At 42.0% G+C, this 17,340-nt stretch overlaps 2 protein-coding genes across 2 annotated transcripts; one reads left to right on the top strand and one right to left on the bottom strand.

The window, feature by feature from the left end:
* LOC132787239 (neuropeptide SIFamide receptor) lies at positions 1–16,503 on the top strand. The gene is made up of 5 exons (XM_060794170.1): positions 1–155; positions 1,494–2,730; positions 10,725–10,824; positions 14,155–14,796; positions 14,863–16,503. Exons 2-5 carry the CDS (start codon positions 1,734–1,736, stop codon positions 15,647–15,649), a joined length of 2,526 nt encoding a protein of 841 aa, XP_060650153.1. The 5' UTR covers positions 1–155; positions 1,494–1,733; the 3' UTR covers positions 15,650–16,503.
* On the bottom strand, positions 10,876–11,932 carry LOC132787248 (cuticle protein 63). Its single transcript, XM_060794179.1, has 3 exons — positions 11,496–11,932; positions 11,264–11,415; positions 10,876–11,181 (listed from the first exon to the last, which is right to left on the bottom strand). The coding sequence occupies exons 1-3, from the start codon at positions 11,505–11,507 to the stop codon at positions 11,043–11,045; spliced, it is 303 nt and encodes a 100-aa protein (XP_060650162.1). The 5' UTR covers positions 11,508–11,932; the 3' UTR covers positions 10,876–11,042.
* Positions 16,504–17,340: the final 837 nt, after the last annotated feature.

Here is a 17,340-nt window from a genome sequence, read left to right as displayed (position 1 = left end):
CATTTGCAGCAGTGTTCCGTTAGACACGAAACCGTTAACAACTCGGTCGGAACTCGGGGGCATAGGCGACACCCCAAAAAGGTGACCAAACACATGGCCGCCCATGCAACAAAACACGGAAACGACCACGCGTAGTGTCCAAATATTGTGATTGTGTAGGTTCACCGAGAGATACGTGTGTGTGTCTGTGTGGGAGTCTCTCAGTGCATGTGTGTGTGTGTGTGAAGTTGCTGCAGGTGGCTTAAAGTTGCAGTTAACACTTGGCTGGCGCATTTAACCCAAATGACCCGAGCAACTTAATTAGTGCTGCGTCTTGGCCTCCAACAATTTGTAAACAGCTTGTCACACTTTCCACTTGTGGTTTTCATTTCGTTTTTTTTTTTTTTGTTTGTTTGTTAGTTGTTGTGGGCCATTGGGCAAGCGGATGCCAGGACTCACTCACAGCATGTAAGCACAATTAAATTTGAAGCACTTTCACGCTCGCTTTCGAATTCTCGAATTCACTTAATGGGTCTTTTGTCGTCAGTTTGTCTGATGATGTTCGCCCCCAAACAGTTGAACATTTGAACAGTTGGCACTCCCAATTGACGCACAGCTCAGGACAATTTTCGTTTCCATTCAAAAATAAAGTAATAACAAAAACGAGCCAAGCGTTCGTTCATGTTTTGTTTGGCAATTGGTATTTTTGTCAGTGCCAAAATTCGAAGTTGAAATCGAAGTGTTTCGTGTGCTTGGCAGTTGTGCTTAATGGAATTTTATGTTATCCATTGAGTGTTCGATTGTTCGATTTCTTTCGTTTCATTTCATTCTTTTGAGGTCAAAGTGCAAGCTGCACGCTGTAAAAAAAAAGCGAACCAACAACAACGACAACAACAATAATAAGAATAATGACATTTCAATTAGTTAATAATGGACGCGCTGCGCATGTGTGAATGTTTGGCCATGTCCCTGTCCCTGAGATGGCTCAGCTACAGCTACAGCTTCGGCTTCGGCTACAGGCTTTGGCTTTGGCTTTGGCTTCTCAGCCTCCGCCGTCCGAAGTCCGCCGTCCGCTTTTGATGGTCGTTTGCTTTTGGGCGCGTTCAATGCTACCCGCTAACCATGTGTCCAGGGCAGTCAACATTTGGCCTTATCTAAAATATGCACACAAGTCCTTGGTTTCGAGCAGAGAGTTTTCGTAATGCGCCGCCCCAAGGCAACGTCAAAAACTCAAACTCAAACACAAACACAACACAGAGAACTCACACACACACACAAAACTCAAACTCAAACCTCAAAACCTGCCAACAATGGCAACAAATTGTTCTATTTGCTGTATTTTACGTTGCTTACAAATATTTTCTGCTGTGTGGAAATGCACATCAACCTTGGCAAGCGTTTGAAATTGCAAGTGTTGTGCAACAACACACACACACACACACACACATTGAGAGTGTTACGCTTAAAACTTTATTGTGCAAAAGTTAATTGAATGTTTGCTTAATTTGAAATAGCCACGAAAATATCTACATATCCAAGTAACCCAAAACAACATCAACCCAACTCTAAGCTCTGCAAATGGAACATAACTTTAAGCATGCCAAGTGAAGCCAATTTTATAGACTTTTTTTAAGAACGCGCTAACGCAAAGAGAGAGGGAGTGACCATCAACAATAGTAGTAAATAGTCACTTTCAATATTAACAGACTCTAATCAAGGGCGACAGCGGAAATTGTCGAGATTTGTCAGGCCAGATGATGGCAGCGGGCAACGGGCGGATCCGCAAGCGTAAGCATCGCAGCCACGCTGGCGACTTGCCGGCGACAACGACGACGACAGCTGGAGTGGGAGGAAATGAAATAGGAGATGCTGGAGTAGCTGGAGGAGTGGGAGGCACATTAACCAGCATAACAAGGGACAACACAACGCCAACCGCAGACCCGGACAGGCAACACTGGCAGCAGGACGATGCCGGCCACGTAGAGAGCTCTAATAATTTCACGCATAATTTCGTCGATTTGCAGAATCTCTTGAATTTCAACGATTTGCTAAGCAGCGTCAACGACAGCAACAATGTTGATACCACTAGCGGTGACAGTGGCAATGCAAATGGAAATCTAAATCTAAATGGCAATGGTAATGCGTTTGACAGTGGCAGCAGCTTCTCGAGCACATCGAGTGCTATTAAATTGAATAACGGCCCCATTACGGATACACTTTTGGCTGCCGTCCTGACCACGGCGACCGCAACGGTGGCGCCAGCCGCCAGCTCCTTGATAGCGAGCATGTCAGCCACAACGACCACAACATCATCTTCCCAGTTGGCTGTTGTCTCAACGATGCAGGCTGTCCATGCCTTACCTGGCGCCGCCTCCATGCCAGACGCCACCTCATCCACCTACTATGCGAATCTCTTGAGCATGTCGCCGGCCACAACGAGTCTCATCTCGGTGGCTGCCACCAAATCGTACAATGATAGCGTGCTGCGCTGGGAGCAATTGGATGGCAACGGCGACTTTGGCTTCGATCCGCTCTATCGCCATTCGCTGGCCATGTCCATTGTCTATTGTGTGGCATATATTCTAGTGTTCCTCGTTGGACTCATTGGCAACAGCTTCGTGATTGCCGTCGTGTTGCGTGCTCCTCGTATGCGCACTGTTACCAACTACTTCATCGTTAACCTGGCCATCGCTGATATTCTGGTGATTGTCTTCTGTCTCCCAGCCACGCTCATTGGCAACATCTTTGTGCGTAAGTAAACACATGCTTAGTTCCTTTTTTTGTACCCGGTACCTATTTGGGAGAAGGGTATTTTAACTTTGTGCTAACAGGAATAGGATGCACTATTTGGATATCCTTGATCAGCATCATTACCCGAGAGGATAAAGCCATGTCCGTCTTTCTGTCCGCATGAACCTAGATCTCTGAGACTATAAGAGATAGTGCAAAATTTTTTATTATTTTATATTCTTCCACGAAGATAAAGTTTGTTTCGGATGTTTGGATTACTTTCTATTATCCCTAGAAATCGAAAAAAAATTAATTGCAAGAGTAGCTATAAAGTTAAAGTTTACAGTTCTAAAAATTTGTAGCAATTAGATAAAAAACTTAGAAATATTTCAAAAAATAATTTAATGTGACTACTAGGGCAGTTGTCGGGATATTAAATCGTTTGTTGAAAATCCGGAAAATATTTTAGTCCATGGTATATTTTTAATGTAGTAGTATATCGACTTACTGAATATAGCTTTTGGTACAATTTAGTAGTTTTTCTTTATATAAATATTGCAAATTTTTAGGTTTTAGCGATATACCAAATACAGCATTTGGTATATTTTACTATTTTTGGTACATTTTAACAATAATACCGCCAGCACACAATTTTGATTCTATTGAAAATGGGTACCGGGTATCTCAAAGTCGAGCACACTCGACTATGGATTCCTTACTTGTTTTTAAATACGTTAACATTTGTTTTGCTTAATACGTTAGAGGCGACGAGATTTATATACTGCTCATTAACGCCATTAGCGCGAGTTTTCTTTCCTTTTTTGCTTCGCCTCGCCTTTGCTTGTGTGTTCTTTTTCGCTTATACTTATGCTCTTATTAGTTGAATTTATGTTTAGCAATTAATCGAGACATGGATTACGGGCCGGCCAACGACACGTGGCGTATGCGCAATTTGTCGACAAGGAGTATAAAGCTTAATGCTAATGGCAGCATGAATACGAATACAACACCGAATAACCAAATAACATACGACAACGAGAACGTGAACGAGAACGAATACGACGACGACGACTACGACTACGAATTCGACAACAAATAAAAGTTCGAGTGCTCGCGTGGCAATGTTGAAATTAACTAAACGTTCTGATATATTATCGTGCATTATCGTCAGTTTTATGGGGCCCCTCCTCCTACTTCTCCTTGGACTCTATCACTGATATCGTATGCTTATGCAATTGCCATCAGTTTTTATAGCCTTGTAAATGATATGGCAGGAAACAAGTCCGACACGAATGAGTTCATCTAGCCGTATCCGTTTTGGCAGCAGCTAACATATCTCGGCATTATGTCGAACCTGCCTGCCACACGTTGCATGTCACTTACCGTTCTGTTTTCAGTTAGTCTAGCATGAATTTCCCTTATTGTTTTTTGTCTCGCTTTTGAAAGCAATTAATGCCGATTGATGTGTTTGCAATTCGACAGCTTAAACTGTCAAAGACAAAGAAAGCAGTCTGAGCTATAATTAATTCTTATTCTAGTAACATAGCTGGGCAGTAATTAGTTTCGTTAATTAGTTTATTTTTTAGCTTTTCCTTTTCGACTTTCATGGTCATTATAGAGAGCTTAGACTGTTTTGTCGCCCCGATGTTAGTTCATTTTGGGAATTTATATTTTTATGGTTTTATTTATTTATGTGGACAGCGGATAGATAACATACCATATACATATATGTACAAAATCACTGACTAGGGAATAAAATCCAATAAATAAATTTCGTTTAATACACAAAATCCCGCTAGCCTGAAATGGGGTCAAAGAAAGGATGTGATTCTCATCGTGTATGGCATATCGTGTCGAAACATCAATAAATGAAATCAAATATGAAGCGAAATGTCTGTGATTGAGTAAAACATGCATATAGTATTTAAAGCTGCTCAAATTGTCAAGATTTATATCGAATAAATACATTATTTAAAGCGCTAATTAAACAAGATTTATTATTATGCATATTCACGAATCGATACACAACATATTTGATTAATGTGAGATAATTATCTTCCTTTTGGCGTAATGATCTATATAATTTAAGTCATTAAAGTTATTAAGGCAATTGTGTTAATATTTATTGATTTATTTATTGATTGTTAAAACGAAAATTTAAATTCATGCCTAACATAAAAAATAACGTAGTATTAGCTAATTACCTTAACAGTATTTTAGTTGTGTGTGCAAAGAAAACCTTTAAGAAATCTACACAAATTCAGGATTTTCTTAACTTACATTTTAAGTGAGAATAATTCTTTAAGAATTTCATTAAATACTATTTCTTTTCTTTAATCTAAATGAATTTACAAATAAAACAAACATAATATCTGATAGATTTTTATACGAAATTTAAATTTAAATTTTTGTAAATTTCATGATTTTTGTAAATTACATTTCAGTTACCAAAATCTCTTAATTTTATATTCACTAATTAGTTTTAATATATTATTTGAGCAAAATTAAATCAATACCAACAACATTTTTTATGCGAGCAAGGAAAATCTTTACAAAATGAAAGCAAATTCAATATTTTCTTAATTTATATTTGGTTTTTCATAATTTGATAATTGATTTTATGCAATTCAATAAATATTTGACATACAATTTATTATGTAAATTAAAATAAAACAAAATTGTACGCGCATTAAATCAAATTCATGATTTTCCTAATTTACACATTTATTACCAATAATTAGTAATTGATTTTATTCCACGAATTAATCCAAATAAAATAAAGGATTTTCTGCATAATTCAACATTCAAAATTGCAACGATTATTTCATTCCGCAAGCTATAATTCTTATATTTACTAATACTATATAATAAAATTTGTTATTAAAACAGAAAACAAGATTATTTGACATATGTTTTCATAATTCGATACTTGTGTATTTTATTCAATTCAATTCAATCTTGACTCCACAAAAAAAATTACATTTATTATTTAACCGAAAAAAAAACAATTTAAAATATGTTTGCATAAATCGATATTGAAATTTAATTTGATTTACATCGAAAATTTTAATTTATTTTACATCGAAAACATTCCGCGTTAAAACTTTGCACAGCTGCATCGACTGTCGGAGTTGAGATAGTTTGTGATTTAATAGCTGTCGCTGTTACAACCAACCAACCAACCAACCAACCAAATAGTCGTAGAACGTTTTGCTGATATATTGTATTTAATTAAAAGCACTTTTCAAATCTCGACGACAACTCACACACACCCATACACACACACACACACACACACACACACACACACACAGAGAGAGGCCACTTAAGTTTTGACCCCAATAAACGAGGCTACGCATAATTGTAAGGGTTTAATTTTAATAAATTTACTTTGCCTTTTGCCTTGTATCTATCTTGCCAGCTTAAGTGTTTGTGTGTGTTAGAGTCTTGGGTGTGTGTGTGGTTAACTAAACTGTCAACTAACTGAATGTCTCTGAACGCTGAGAAATTGCATGCAAATCGTTGTCGTCGTCGCTGCAGACATTACAAAAAAAAAGCAGAACAGAAAAAAGAATGATCAAAATCCTTCAGAAATCAAACGCTGATTGCAAATGCATGACATGTCAGGGCAGCCCAGACCAGACTAGTATATAGACCTAGTCTGCGACGATACAATAGCGAAATGTGGCCAACAGAAAACATCAATTTACCTGCTGGCCGCATTTTAGGCTCTGCTGCTCGCTCGCTGGCGCCAACATTTGCCAATTAAATACTAGCTCGCTTGCTGCCTTAGAAAATGAGTGTAGTAAAAGTGTAGTGAGTGTATTCATAAGACACACTGAACTGCAAAGGGGGTTTGAGGTCGATGCGGTGCTGTGATGTGCTGTGCTGTGTTTGGAAAGCAAACAAACAAAATAAAAGTCGAAGGTGGTGTGAGGTCTGCTCTCGTAGTAAACGAAATGAACCGAATGGCGAAAAAGAACCGAATCAAGTGCTGCCCAGCGAAAAAGTGAATGAGCTGACTGCATTGTGTGAGAGTGAGTGTGAGTGTGCTTTTGAGTGTTTGAGTTTGGTATCAGTGCGCACTCGCGCTGTCTCTTCGCTCTCAATGGGCAATGGGCGAAAGCGATGGCGATGGGCTGTTGCTTTCGCTATTTGTAGGGTGAGAGGGTGGCCTGAAGGATCATCGACACAGAACTGACCTAATTTCACAAATTCAGCATAGGCGCAGGGTGCTGCGGGTCGGCCAGCATTTTTCTGCTTTGCTGCTTTTAGTGGGTCACTCAGTGGGCGGGCATTTTTGCCCCACACACACACACATATTGGCTGGCAGACTGTCAGAGACTCCGACTCAGACTTGGACTCGAACTCAGACCCAGAGACCGAGACCCCCAAAATATGGGCAGACGCAGCTGCATACAACTTGTAGTATATGTATTCACATTCGGTACAATCGAACAACAACAACAACAACAATAAATCGCGACAGCGACAGCCCTGGGCCCATTTATTGAATGCTGGCACTTTTGACTTATAGTCCTTATGTGTTGACTTGACTTACGGCCCAGTCTTAAATTCCTGCTGAAAATGCCCCAAAGGCATTTCAAATGGAACTCTAAGAAAAACTGACGGGGGAGGTGTTGGTCACAGTTGGAGGCCTTCTCCTCCTTCTTTACCTGCTCTACCCCCACCTCCTCCTCCTCCTCCAGTTAGGAGTGTCATTATCTAAGCACACCTTCGGAGAGCCTCAGAATTGCAATGGAAGGTTGTTTGCATTCAAGGCTCTTTCTCTTTGCGGCTGGATGAATTGACCTAAATATTTTGCTCGACAACCTAATAGTCAGGGTTATACACGCACATAAGCGCGCAGACAGCGAGTGTATACACACACATACACAGGTGAGAGTACAACACTCTCTATCGATGTGTGTGTGTGTGTGTGTGTTTCACCTGGGTTGGGTTGTGCTTCGCTTCGCTTCGACTGCAACTTCAGCGTTTGGAAAACCAATAAAATGCGAAATGAATTGATTTCGCGTGGCAAGAGGCGAAACAATGCCACCTTGAGACAGCGTTACATGTCCTTACCCATATCCTTTACACACCGTGGTGCGGCATTTTCTAATTGGATTTTTATGGCAGACAACAAAACAGCACCTTCGCCTCCTCCTTCTTCTTTTTATTGTATTCTCAGTCTTATCAATGCCAAATTGTTATCATTACGATCTTTGACTGCATTTTAGCATTTTGCATTTTGCGAAATCGTGTCACGTTCGCCAGAGTTTTTAAAGTTTGAGTTTGAGTTTGCCGGGCTTGCCAGCTTTCCAGCTTGCCTGCTGCTTTCATTAAATTCATTCGCGGGCGTGATTTGTTTGCGCCGCACACGCGGCGTATGCGCGATGTAACGCGCGACTTTATTCCCATTGCGGCCATTGTTTGTTGTTTGTTCGTTAGATGATGCTGCTGCGACTGCTGATGATGAAGTCATTTTTCTTCGCTCGCCCATTTGCTGATTGTATTTTAATTTAGTTGCTACGTGCCGCCGGCTGACTGCCAGGACCAGCTCCTACTCTACCTCATAAGAGGGAAGGCAGCTAAGACGCTTGATTGGACGTGGGTTCTGCGAGCGTCATGCTTTGTGGTATTCAATTTAGCAGCAGCAGCCGTTGCCACCAAGTAAACGTAGTAGTGGCCACCGCAGGACGTGACGTCGAAGTGATAATCATAACAATAACGCATTTTCCATAAGTGTTATAACCACCATAGCACAACATTTCCATTTACATTTTCTCACCCATTTCAATCGAACCCTCGTCCAGGCAACGACATCGACAGCGTCAACGGCGCATTTGTTACGCCTGATTATTTCATTAAATTTATGCGTTGCCAGCGGCTTTCAGATCCAACTCCCGCTCTCTCTCTCCTCCTCTCGTCTTCTATCTCGACATAAGCTGGGGGAAACAATGCAAATCCCAAATCCAAAGGCAAAAACTTGGCCTAGGATGCCGCGAAGTTGGCTTAACACAAATGAAAGAAGAAAAAAGAAAAGAAGGATTGTGCTTTAGCTGTTTGACATTTTGCTGGTGGCGGGTTGAAGGGCATCGACGTGAATGAAGGCTGCCGGTTGATAAGCTGCAAAATATCGATTGGAATTATCAGGCGTACTCTATCAATATTGCGCTGCCGCCAGAGTTAATGGCAACGTATAAATGAGAATTTACAGCTGCACAAGAGTTTCCATTTCAACTCAACTCAACTCAACTCAACCGTTTTGTTATGCTTTCTCTCTCAGCTATCTATCAATCTTTGTGAATTTGTAAGATGCCACGACAGATTGTTCCCAGCTGAGACCAAAACTCAGTTCGAGAACTCAGTTCGAGTCGTATAATGTTATTAATTCGAATTGACACTTTTGCGGGCTTATCTAGTCAATTGGCTCAATTTGATTGGGTTCATCGTGCAAAAAAAAAAAAACAGAAACTTTACTTCTATTTTTTGAGTCGAAACTTTTGATGCTGACCACAAAAAAGTTTTTACATCGATATATCAAAGTTATCAACATCAGATGAACACAGCATAAAAAGCACAAAAAAAGCAAAAAGAAGAAAAAAAAACAATATTAATAGCCACGACTATTTTATTCGATTTTCAGTCTGTTGCACTTGCAGGTTGGCCGCCAGCAATTCAAAAAAATATAAAAAAAAGTAGACGTAGAAATAGAAAATAGAAAAATGAAAATATGAAATGATAACGACCCACAGAAAACAGCAAAATCTATTTAAGCTGCTGCTGTCCATGTCTGTTAAATGTCCTCTGTACATTTGCGGCTGCTCGTGTGTTCATGTGTGCTCATGTCCATTGCTCCTTGTTGGGGGCCAAGCCAACAGAAAAATGGCCAAAAAGGTTCAGGGCACCCGCAAAGCGCACAAATAATATTTATATTTTTATGTGCCAAATCACATTAAATTTGGCTTTTATTGCCCCAACTCGGTTGCACGGTGCGTATGCATAATAAAAAGCGACAACAAATCGCAGATAAGACATGCGAACGAGACAGGAAATTAGCTACAGCAGCAGCTCTCTACGACGACAACGACGTCATGATGCTGCTTGGTGGATGGGAATGGACTCCAATCGTCGTCTGTACAATGAACTCGACTCAACTCAACTCGACTTGCGTCGTTGCTAATGATGTGTGGCCATTATTATTAGTACCTTTTAATTGCCATTCGATATGTCATGGCGCAAAATTCAGTTTTACTGTCATCAACCTTGGCATCAACTTTACGCGCGACGTGTGAAAGGAATGGGATGAGGGGAGTTGCCCCTCCTCCCCTCGCAGCCCTTTTTCGGGCTTTGGCATGTGTGTTTTACAGCCTTTTGTGTCTCGAGTTAGTTATTTTGGCTGCTGGCATAAATTCATAACGCTGGCTGGCTGCTGGCTGCTGGTTCTAGACATGGCCAGAACGAATCGTGTCTTCCATCTTCCATCAAATAGAATAAAGAGAATACAAATTAACTTGGCCAGGCTACGGGCTTGACTTGGCTTGGCTTCGGTTGGCAAACAATGCCTGACTTGAGATTGTTGCTGGGGAGGGTTTTTTGTTGCCTTCGATGCTTTGGTCGCAGCAGCAGCATCAGCAGCAATCTGAGACTTGTCACCAAATTATGAATGATATGCAGCACATAAATCTCAGTCAGCAAACAACGCCGGCGACGTCGGCGACAGGGACGTGGCAACGTCAACATGCTTGTGAACGTGGTCGCCGTCGTCGTGGACGCCGCAGTCTTGGTCTTGGGGAAAAAAGAAATTCATTGAACGTTAACCAGAGAAGCGAGAAGCGTAAACATGGCTGCGAAGACAAGAACCGACCACGACAATGACATGACCGCAAGTTACTCAGCATAATTTTTGCATTGTTGATGTACAAAATATTTGCCAAACACTTACCCGCCCATGCTCTATAACTCATCATCATTCAATATTTTTTTCTCCCCCCCTCCGCTCTCCTCCATAGCCTGGATGCTTGGCTGGCTGATGTGCAAGTTTGTGCCCTATATACAGGGTGTCTCGGTGGCGGCATCGGTTTACAGCTTAATTGCTGTATCACTAGACAGGTAAGTTTGACAATCATAAATTAAAAAAAAAGAAGCAGAAGTGAATTCCTTTAGAATTTTACATGGCTTTTGAACTTTTATTGTTTGGGATCTCGAAATGGGTTTAAGATATGGCAAGCATTTGGTTTAAGGTATAAGGTTTAAGGGGATTGGCAGTGGGAAGGGCGGGAACAGGTGGGCAGCTGGAATGGGGAGGGAGGGAGGTGCAGCAGCAGCTTCTAATGATGCACAACGACAGCGGGGGCAGCATGATGCACGGGCACCAATGGCACGACTGGCTTCACGGCATGCACAACGACGGGCTTAGCCACGATTGGATGCACAACCTTAACGGCAGCCGGATGATGGACAACATGACTGCAGAGACAGAAGAGACAGCAGAGAAAGAGATAGAGATTATTAATTATAAGCGCAATGAACAAGTCACCGAGTTACTTACGAGTGCACCGAGTGGGCGCCATGATGTATGATTGGCGTGTGGACGACAGCAGGATGCGCAGCCACAACGGGTGTGTGCACCACAGGAGCTACGGCCACGACTCCGGGATAAGCGTAAGCCTCAGCAGCGGCAAAGGCAGCGAGCACAAAGAGCTGTGTGCAATGAAAATAAAGCAGATTAAAATTATCCGAGGAAATATCGAGCGAAATATTCGCTTTTCGCTAATACTCACAACTTTGAACATTTTTGTTTGGAGGATTTTGTGATTTGGTGTTTAAAGCAAATGATTTGCAACTGTTGTCAAATGGCACATCGAGTGTCGCTTTTATAGCAGCTTACGAAAACTCGATGACCGCCGTTTTGTAGTAGTTGCAAGTTGGCTAATTGCAAAAGTGAACGCTCAATGCAAGCTGCCTAGGAAAACTGGTCACCGGTTGTGTGTGAGTGTGTGTGTCGGCACACTCTCGAGTCTGAGTCTAAGTCTGTGTCTCAAGATCAAGTTCACAGCTTGCCTTGTCCGTATTAGGCTGTGTGATAATCAATTTTTTTATATTCACTTTGCAATTCCAATTGCCAAATGGCCATAGAATATTTTGTTGTATTTGCCTTGACAAACTTTGCATCGTTGTCGTATGTGAAATTTTTGCTTCGCCTTGTGTGTTTCCTGCTACATAAAAATGAAAAAGACTACAACAAAAGACGTTTGTGTGACAGCATGCTTTGCTCATAAAGTTGAGAAATCCTGCGGACAGTTGATTTATCAAGTGGCAGTAAAACGATTTGACAACATTCTGACGTGTGGCCACAAAGCCAAAGGCAGCAGAGTCCCAGGCAGAGGCAGAGGCAGAGGCAGAGTCGGAGGCAGAGCAACATCATCAGGGATAATAAGAGACGCCGCTTTATGTGCACTTTCATTTATATCAATTTCATAGCGACAGCTTCGCCTGCTTGTCCTGTCATTATTCAGCGCCAAAGGCAGAATGGAACAGTCCTCAAAGCTGATGTAGAGGCTGGAGAGTTGGGCAGTTTATCATTTGATCATTTTGGTCACCCGCATGAAAAGCAAATCGTCAGCCGCTGCCCAAAGGCGACATACGCATGTCCATGTCGATGTTCATGTTTTGCTTTAGTCTCCGGTTTTTGCTTTCGTATTTTCTTTGTATTTTACGAGCAGCGACAAACTCGTAAACCGAATCGAAATTTAAGATTTATTATCTGTAAGATGAAACTTAAATCTGCAAATCTGAAATCTGCACGCAATGTTTTTGTTGCCATAGCATTTAAGAGGCAAATCCCCCGCCCACCCACGCACACACACACATATTCAGTTGGATAGCCTTTGCTTATCACTTGCTTAACCAATGACATTTAATTAGAGTCGTTAGTTTTATGCGATACGCATCCTGCACTCTCACTCTCTTTATCTCTCTGTCCTTCCTTTATCCCGAGGCTTCATATAAATCATAGTAGATGCGAATATGTGTGAGCACACTTACTTGTGGTTTTATGCCACAATGACTGTGCGGCTTTTGTGTCTGTTTCTGCTGGCGACAGAGTTGCCCAAAATGTCAACAGTGCGTATAAGTAACCTCCTCATATTCCTTTTTTTAGCTGCTTGTTATATTATTATTTTGGTTTTTTTTTGTTGTTGTTCTTGTCTTCTTTTGGCTTATAGCTGGAATCATAAAAGATTTCAGTGCAGGCATTCTATGGCCAATTATTAAATTTGTTATTTCTTTATGGAAATTACTTGGGCATAATGCATGGCTGGGGAAATATTCTGGCAAGTAGAACTTTTGCCTTAAGCTTGCGGTTAAGTGCCTGCTTATGTCTCAATGTCTGCTTCCGTTGCCTCCTGGCGTCATCGCTGGCAATTTTAAGTCCAATCTCCAGCTCTTGCTCCTGCTCCTGCTTCGGACTTCTTTGACTCTGCACTTGGCATTTGGCATCGCATACGCATTGTTTGGCACAAAACTTAATTAAAGACGCGCCTAAGTTATGACGCTAACGTCGACGACGACGATCTGAATCCCATGGACAAATTATGTTAATGCGATGCAGCAAGAGTGGTAGAGGAAGAGAGAAGAACGAAGAGAGTCGCAGTCAGTTTTTGGTCTATAAATAAACATTATGACAATTTAATATTGGCTGTGGCTTTCAGCGTCTGTTTGAAAACTTGTGGCCAGCCCCTAATGGAATTACGGTTGTGTTATCAGCAAAACGTTTGCCACACAGACGACACAAAGTAGCCAAAAAATACACAATGAGAACAGACTCTGGCGACAGAGTCTCAGTCTGAGACTGAGACTGAGCCTTAGCCAGTTTGTCCCCGTAATTACTTGTATTTGGTTTTGGCCCAGACCGATTCTTGTCTCTTGTTTGGTTCGGTTTGGTCGACTAGTCGTATTGAAAATTGGTTTGGACAGGGACGGGGGAATGTGAGCGTTCAACATAATAAGTGATACTACATAGCACTAAGCTAAATGAAAAGTGGCCTCATTGCCTGGTCTTATTCAAATTACAGTTCATTATGCCAGGCAAAAAAAAAAATGAAAGAAAGAAAAAACGAGCCACGTGTTGAGCCAAGTGCGCTGTTGAGTTTGGGGTTCAATAGACTGGAGATTGGAAAGCGACAAGTCAGCAGAAAAAGGCTTAAGGATGCCAGGCATCCTGCGTGTGCGAATTAATCAGCTAAGATATTTGCATGCCTCATTCTTGACTCCCACGATGCTGCTGCTGTTGCTGTTGTATGGAAACGGTGTCGTCATCGTCGCCTGACACCGTCGACACTGACAGTGCTGATGATTGCCATTATCCTTGACGAGGCGACGTCGTCGTCGTAGTCGTCGCAGCAGCAGCTGTTAAAAATTCTTTGTTGGCACTTCTTGCAGGTTCATTGCCATCTGGTGGCCATTGAAGCAGATGACAAAGCGACGTGCACGCATCATGATTATCGGCATATGGGTAATCGCTCTGGTAACCACCATACCCTGGCTGCTCTTCTTCGATCTTGTGCCCGCCGAGGAGGTCTTCTCCGATGCCCTCGTCTCCACCTACACACAGCCGCAGTATTTGTGCCAGGAAGTCTGGCCACCGGGCACCGATGGCAATCTGTACTTTCTGCTCGCCAATTTGGTTGCCTGCTATCTGCTGCCCATGTCGCTGATCACACTGTGCTATGTGCTCATCTGGATCAAGGTGTCGACACGCAGCATTCCTGGTGAGATGTCCAAGGATGCGCAAATGGATCGCATGCAGCAGAAGAGCAAGGTTAAGGTCATCAAAATGCTGGTCGCTGTCGTCATCCTCTTTGTGTTGTCCTGGCTGCCGCTCTATGTGATCTTTGCACGCATCAAGTTCGGTTCGGATATATCGCAGGAGGAGTTCGAGATACTCAAGAAGGTGATGCCAGTGGCCCAATGGCTGGGCTCCTCCAACAGCTGCATCAATCCCATACTCTACTCGGTGAACAAGAAGTACCGACGCGGCTTTGCAGCCATCATCAAATCGCGCAGCTGCTGCGGACGCCTCAGGTGGGTTATCCCTAAGGTGTCCTTAGTTTTTCCCCCAACTCATTTAACAAATTGTCTACTTCATAGATACTACGATAATGTGGCCATTGCCTCCTCGACCACCAGCACCCGCAAGTCCTCGCATTATCACCCGAGCAGCTCGAGGAAAAGTCCCAGCAGCCCGGGATTACGTAAGACGAATGCCGTTTCCTACATCTACGAACACAACTCACTGCGACGCCACAATCTGATGATGAAACAGGATAGCAATCTATCGCAGCAGATGCTACTCAAGCAGGACTCGCACGGTTCGCGCCAGTTTCTCATCAAGCAGGAGAGTTCGTGCAGCGATGCCTCCGGCACACGTCGCCTGCTCTGTCAACAGGATAGCAATGGCAGCAAGGTTTCGCTCTCCAAACAGGACTCGATTGTCTCGTACATGGAAGCCCGCCGGGTGGCCGCATTGAGTAGCAGCGTGCCCCTTGACTCCACCGCAGTAGCAGCAGCAGGAGTAGCCACACAGCAGGAGAACAACTCCATGGAGTCACGTCGTACTCCGGTTGGCCAGGGAGCATTGCCGGCGGCTGTGTCGCCTGCCACGTTGTTGGACAAACGGCAGAAGTTTGTGAAACAGGATTCGGTCATCTCGTTTGTGGATCAACGCCCGGAGCCGCGACGTCATCAGCTGGTGAAACAGGACTCGGTTATCTCGTTTGCCGATCAGCGACGTGGCCTGCTCCACAAGCAGGACTCGCTGATGGCGAATCGCGCGAATGATGCTCCGACTCATCATGTGTCCATACTGAAGAAGACCGATTCGCAGCTGAGCTACGGCAATTGCTCGCCTCGACGCAATGTGGAGCTCTACGAGTAGATGAAGGGAGGGGGAATTCACTAAATTGAAAACAATAAAAAAAAGTCACTAACTATATATGCATACAATATACAAACTAAACACAAGCATAACCAACAATCAACACCAAATCTTGCATAGGGTAGAACTTAAATAGAAGCAGAGGGTGTAGGAAAGGGAGGGGAGGGGAGGAAGTGCGCCTGCGACTGTGATAGAAGTCGGCAATGCTGGAACTTCAGAGCTTGGCTTATCCGTCGTACACACAAAGTGAAAAGAGGTGTGAAGGGGAGGGAAGGGAAGGGGCAGGTGGGGTTTGGACCAATTTGCTAACGAAGCGCGTAGTTAATACACATAACTGAGATGGCTTAGATAGGCACGCACCCACACACAGAAACACACACACACACTCACACACCATACCATCACACACGCAATGCACATAATATGTATAACATAGTTATTAGATGTTTTATACGTGTTCCAATAGTTCTACAAACACCTCCCACACACTCACACACACACACACATACAACTAATCTTGACTATACCCAATGTATATTCGCACTTAACGTTACGCAGTTTTAAGATTGTTTGTACTCGTCATTTGCTATATAACATACACGATATCGGAGAAACACTCAGCTTTGCTTTCAACAAAGTGCTGACAACAAAACCAAAAAGGAGTGCGGTTTTTTTTTTTACCAGCCCAGCTAAGGGGCTAAGCTAAACATTTTCTACAAACAAACAAACGAACAACCATAACACCAAATAAACAACAAGTAAAATCGAAAACAAAAAATAAAAAACATATATAGTAATGCGAGAGTGAAACGTAACGCGTGTTGAGCGCGCAGGAATGTCCAGTATCAAAGAAGTTATATACACATTCATATGTATGTATAACAAATATATATTTGAGAAACACCGAGGTCTAAAGTAACGTACCTACTAAAAAATTTTTGTATGAAAATTCTTACAATTTATATATACATATATATATTTGTATTGATTTTGGAATAAGCAATATATGCAATACAATACGGCGCTCGTCTGTATGCATCTATCCAGAACAAACAATAATCAATTTTATTAGAGTTTTACACAGAAAATGAAGTGAAAGCGAGGCGAAGCGAGAAAATTGCACAGTTGAGAGTAGAAAAGAGTATTATGTGGTTTATGGGTTAATTAAGTGGCGCATCCAGCTGTAATTGGGTATAGAAATAGAAATGGCGATGAAAATGTGAAAATGGAGAACACTTAAGAGAGCGCACAAATGCAGTATGAAAATGTTTACGGGTGACAACGACGACGATGGCGAAAGGGATCGAATAACTCTGTTTATTTTTTGTATTCTTTTCGTTCTATGAATTAATACTATAAACAACAAAATGAACTAAACTACAAAGAATGAGAAAAAAACATGGGTAGGGAGTACAAGAAGCTGTCCGAGCATTCGCACTAAGTAAACGTATCACTAATGACAAACAAAAAACCAAAAAACAAAAAACAAACAACAAATATATAAGAGAGAAGAAAAACAACAATAATAATCAAACGTAATTTGTTAAGTTACAAAAAGCAAACACCAAGCAACTCTAAACAAAACAAAATAATAAGATAACAAACAACAATTTTAATAAATGACTATCGAATAAGTAAAACAAAAAAACAAGAAAACTTCTAGATAACAATACGAGTAACTATGGAACTAA

The sequence above is a fragment of the Drosophila nasuta genome, chromosome 2R, assembly GCF_023558535.2.
Source record: "Drosophila nasuta strain 15112-1781.00 chromosome 2R, ASM2355853v1, whole genome shotgun sequence".
Lineage (NCBI taxonomy): Eukaryota > Metazoa > Arthropoda > Insecta > Diptera > Drosophilidae > Drosophila > Drosophila nasuta.
Note: the sequence above shows the minus strand (reverse complement) of the source record. Positions and strands in the feature narration are given on the sequence as shown.